General features: G+C 53.6%; 1 protein-coding gene across 1 annotated transcript in view; it reads left to right on the top strand.

Annotated features, from left to right (window-relative positions):
* LOC127749165 (carboxypeptidase B-like) overlaps positions 1 to 2,385 on the top strand; it is a 4,768-nt gene extending 2,383 nt beyond the window's left edge. The window contains exons 2-7 of the mRNA XM_052266281.1: positions 8 to 74; positions 326 to 419; positions 504 to 649; positions 736 to 792; positions 881 to 965; positions 1,974 to 2,385. Of these exons, the coding sequence (XP_052122241.1) occupies positions 8 to 74; positions 326 to 419; positions 504 to 649; positions 736 to 792; positions 881 to 965; positions 1,974 to 2,164 (640 nt within the window). The 3' untranslated portion in view covers positions 2,165 to 2,385. The remainder of the gene's footprint in view (positions 1 to 7; positions 75 to 325; positions 420 to 503; positions 650 to 735; positions 793 to 880; positions 966 to 1,973) is intronic.
* The last annotated feature ends 2,880 nt before the right edge of the window (positions 2,386 to 5,265 follow it).

Here is a 5,265-nt window from a genome sequence, read left to right on the forward strand (position 1 = left end):
GGGGGAGGCGGGGCAGGGACTGGCACGTGCTGCCCCCCATGAACCCCGACGGCGACGAGTACTCGCACACCACGGTGAGGACGGGGTGCTCCAGTTTCTCGGTGCAAGGTCGGGCGGCAGGCGCTGCGGGGCGGGCCGGGCCGCTGGGCCTTCCCTGCCGCTGACGGCTTATCTCTTGACCCTCAGCAGTTACTCGCGGCCGCGAACACGCCCGCTCAGGTCGCCTGACGGCATTGACTCTCACCTGTGATTCGCTGCACTTCCAGTAACACTGCTGTTGGCGTCATTTAAGCTTAAGCGGTCTTACATTCTTTCAACTTCGCAGGACCGTCTCTGGAGGAAGACACGCTCCAAGACGTGGTGGGGGCTCGGCTGCGCGGGAGCGGACGCCAACAGGAACTTCGACTTCCACTGGAGAGGTGTGTGTGTGTACCGACTGAATGAGTTTGGGCGTACATTCTGGGGTGCGCGTCAACAACTAAACGGCTGGTCCTTGTTCCCAGAGGTGGGCGCCAGCTGGTCGGCGTGCTCCTACACCTACGCCGGCAGCAAGGCCTTCTCAGAGCCGGAGGCACGCGCCGTTCGGGACTACCTGCTCGCCAACAAGGATCGCATGAAGATGTACCTCACGTATCACAGCTACGGGAACGTGAGTAAAAACAATTTAAGATCGATCAGGAACACATTTCATGAACAATGGCGTTTTTTACGAAAATAATGAAATTTATTTCCCAGTTTCTGTTGTACCCGTGGGGTTACACCAGCACCCTGCCTAACGACTGGAAGATACTGGTGCGTATGCTTTCCAGCCCTGTACTGTAAGCAATACATAGTAACACATAGAGATGGCAAAGGTAATCCCATCTTATTTCCGTGACAGGACTCGCTGGCCAAAAAGGCTAACAAGGCTATGGTGGCGGCGGGCAGCGACCCGTACACTATCGGCAGCTCCACTAATGTCCTCTGTAAGTACTTATCCGTTTGACTCGTCCAACATCACACTCTATCTCTCCTCCCTCCCCGAACACATTGTGCTCATAGAGATTGGGTGGTGAAGAAGAGAACAAGAGGCCTGTTCTCGACATTCCAGGTGGCTGTTTCTCACCGCGCCCTTTCATGGTTCTACTGTACCACATGCACGCGTGCGGGCGGGTTTGCCTATTGTCGCTGCCTATACGTCATACGGCTCCTTGTGGCCCCGTGCGAGTAGGCAACCCGCCTACACGCGTGCGTTCGGCACAGAGTGACTACGGAAGTGCGAAGTGCGCGGCGTAATTCAGCCACCTGGTAAAATGAAATAGCGCAGGGGACAGCAGTCAGTAACGTCTGTACCCACAGAAAAATCATTTCTTGCGTCACGTATATCAGGGGGCTGGCTAGCCCCGCGCACTTCTGTAGTTGTACTGTGCTGCGCGCAGACGAGACTGCGGGCGGGCTTGCCTATCGCCCCTGTCTACGGCGCCTAACGGGTCGAGCGAGTCAACCCGCACTCACTCGTGCGTGCGGTCGTGCATAACTACATCAGACAGAAGTGAGGGAGGTTAATCGGCCACCTGATATTTGTACAAACTACGAGTTCAATCGAGTTCAATTTTCTCAACAACGCAAACATGTAATTGAAATGAGATCATTCATATTTTTTTTTTGAAACATGAACTTGTGCAAACCCGCGAGTTCAAATCTACTAAAACACGAGCAAATTTACCTAAAATAAGAAAGGATTTTTCTGGGTGTAGTTTCTTACCGACAGCTGGTTCCAGACGGACGACGACACTTCCCTGCTCCCTGTTCTAGGATTTGTTTGTACAAAACTATTCTAGTGTTTTCGATAGGTCAGGTATGGTCAAAAATTTTGGCCCGACACCATCTAAAACAGCTTCGGGAGGACTAAAATTTCAGGCCGTACCCGACCTATCGAAAACACTAAACTATTTTCTCATTATTGTCATCGCGTTTCTTCGCGTTGCTTTCAGACGCGGCGGCGGGCGGCAGTGACGACTGGGCCAAGGGTGTGGCGGGCATCGAGCTCTCGTACACCATCGAGCTGCCGGGCGGCAACGGCCACGGCTTCGACCTGCCCGCCTCCTACATCCCGGACGTCGGGCGCCACCAAATGGAGCTGATCAAGGTGTTCGGCGACTACGTCGCGTCCATGAAGAAGTAACTTAGTCACGTCAGAAACTGACGAAACCCTGCCGGCGCCAAACCTACGTAAAGGATCTCGTATTACTTTATTCATAAACGTTAACTCTAATCGTGCTACGACGGACAGACTGATCACCGTTCCTAGGTCGTACCGAGCTTAAGAGAGCTTTAAATGTGAGCAATCTCCCGGGAACTAAATAAAATTGTGTACGATGTTCCTCTCCTTGGACGCTCCTGTTATTTATTGTATTTATTTGATAGATATAAGAGGAAATAAAAATTGTTAAACGAAAAGGCGAAACAAAAAACAACTTTCGAAACTGTAAGCCCTTGCCGCCAGAGCTGTTCGACACCACTCCCCTCCCCTCCCCTCCCCGCACGCCCGACCGACAGTGGGCAGTGGGCTGTGAGGGTGGGCAGCTAGCCTCACATACGTGCCCGGCGGGCTGGCCTACGCAGCGTTTAGCAGGCGCTACCACCCGGCGGGTTGGCCTACCCAGCGTCTAGCAGGCGCTACCATTAGATCCATGTTCTTTATGGGGGCGCCGCCAAGAGTCCCCCGCGGGACTTCACTGTCAGCTGCTCGTTGCGCTAGGGCCGTAATGGTCACGGGTGGGCAAACTGGTGGCCTACCACCCCGGCGCTAGGCGCAGAGCAGGGATGGTAGCATATTCCCACGGAGTTTTTCTGGGCTTTCCGAGCTGTGTTAAGGCACACAGTAGTTATTAAAAAAAAGAGCACTCAGTCTGAAACAGAAATTCGGAGCTCAATCTAGTAAATTTCTTTTGAAAATTCAGACCGGTTGGTCTGAAATGTAGTTTCAGAGCAAGAGACTTGATTTTTCAGTCCGAATCTTCTACTGAATTTTTAGATATTTTTTTACAGTGTATGTGAAAAAATCTATTTAGAAATAGTTGGCTCGATAGTTGGAAACTGTCTATCATTAACACAATATAGAACTGTAATATTTGCTTTGTTTTATTGTAAATTGTAGGGTGAGTGACACTAAACAACAGCTTTAAATTGCAAATTACAGGTACTAAATGATTGTGTGCTTTTTTTTCTTACAAAAATGACTAGGTTTTATTAACAAAAGAACAAACGCACTGCACGTACTAGGCGGCATAAAGGAAATCGAGACTCCGCGTTCAAACGCGCGGGGTATATCCACATGAAGACTCTGTTCCGCGGGGTATGTAGTCTGCCAGCGATCTCGTCGCACTTCCCTGCTTGCCGCCAGCGAGGCTCAGTCTAGTGTACTGTACAGTACATCTCGATACGTGTATCGAACCACGCAATACGCTCACGCGATGTTAAAACATGATTTTCTACTTTCCACCTCCTATTTCATAAAAGTAGAAAATAAACATGTCAGAGCTACGACACAACAAAGTTGCGGGTTTGCTTACCCCAAGGGCCATGGTGCCTAACGGGTATGGAGCGTGTGTGCGGGCAAACCCGCATACTGTTGTGTCGCAGCCCTAACACGCGGTACAATAATGATGAACTGGGCAGCCGCATTTCGCGTTTTCCAACCGACCAGGGCCACACCATACCGCACCACTTCCCGCGGGCCGCCGCCGCTACCATTCGTACCAACCGCATTCCCTGCCGCCTCCGGACTGTGCAGGTCCTGCGGAAATCTAAAGCCCTCTGGAATGCTGCCCAACAGCAATTCCCGCACCTGGGCAAACAATGTATTGCGTTCCACCCCCTCAGCCCCTCCCTCTTGACCCACCCCTCCTAGGCCACACTCTACCCAAGCCCAGCCCAGAGGGGCATAAATCAGAGCCCCGGCCGCGACTGGAGGCGGCGGCGTGTCAACGCGGGCGGCGGGCGGGCCACCTTGGGGCGGGCGCAGCGCGCGGCTCTGGCGGCTCCAGCGCCGGACGGGAAGAGACGGCGTCATTATTGCCACAGGTGTGATTTACATCCGGGTGGCGCTGCTGAGCGCGGTGAAGGGAAAGGGTGGAAATTATATTGGCTTTCCCTCCCTCCCCTCCTCCCGCCCTCCCTCCCACTGCCCCCGGTCCCTCTCGCTCCCTCTCACCCACACACATTATACGCGTGTTTGTGCCCTGTCCTGCTACAGATGCGGCTACACTCTCACAAGGGAACCCCGCCAAGTAGTGTAAATTCCCGATTTTCATTCTACTTTGGGAAATTGCAGGTCTAGATGTGTCATCGAAGGACACATCAAAAATTTTGGCTTAAATTGATATTATGTTGTTGTTTTTTTGGGGGGAGGGGGGGCATTCGTTCCAAAAGCTGCCATTTCAATTATTAAAAAAAAAAACCTTTCATTATTGCCCAACAATTTTCCAAAGTAGAATGAAAATCGGGAATTTACACTTGGCGGGGTTCCCTTGTCAGTCCCGTTGCACTGGTTGCACCACGGGGACGCCCCCAGGTGGGCCTTCCCTCCCTCCAACCCCCTCTAATCATACAGCAGGAGCAGTGGGACAAAGGCTGCACCCACCGACCCGCCCCGCAGCACCCCAGTCGGCACCCAAGTCTCTGCCACCCCCGCTCCCTTCCACTGGCCTCCCCCTTTCCAGCTTATCTCTCCGGCCTCCCTTTTCCTCCCGACTCTGCTGTGTAATTAGAAAAACGTCTACGTGTCCGGTGTCTCATTAGAAAAGTGTGCGCGGGAAGAGCTTCCTGACGGGGCGAGGGTGGGCGGCGGGGCAGGTGGCGCGAGAGAACCCGACCGCCGCCTCCAGGTAGGGGGACAGAGGATACAGCTGGCTTCTGGCGGGCAGAGTAGCGTAGTTCGCCACCCCGATTTCGTGAGTTAAATAGCCCAGAATCTTGGTATTTTTTTTTCAAAATTATGGCCGAGCTGTTATCGTACTTTCAGGTCCAGGGTCGAGGTCGTCGGGCCGCTCGACACCTGTGCGGCGGGTGCTGGCCCCGTCGTCACTCTTCCTCCACCCCACTCCACTGGCTCTTGGTCCCAGGGACTCCTCCTTTCAATTACCTTGGCGCGTGGCACACGGGCAGTGGAAAGGGGGGGGGGGGTGTCCACCTGAAGGAGTCACCCCGCGAGGTCGAGGAGGTCGGGCCGAGGCGAATTGAAGGAGGGGCACAGCGGCGCTGGGAATGCCGTGGGGGTGGGAG

Source organism: Frankliniella occidentalis, unplaced genomic scaffold (genome assembly GCF_000697945.3).
Source record: "Frankliniella occidentalis isolate FOCC.00 unplaced genomic scaffold, Focc_3.1 Scaffold36, whole genome shotgun sequence".
Taxonomy (NCBI): Eukaryota; Metazoa; Arthropoda; class Insecta; order Thysanoptera; family Thripidae; genus Frankliniella; species Frankliniella occidentalis.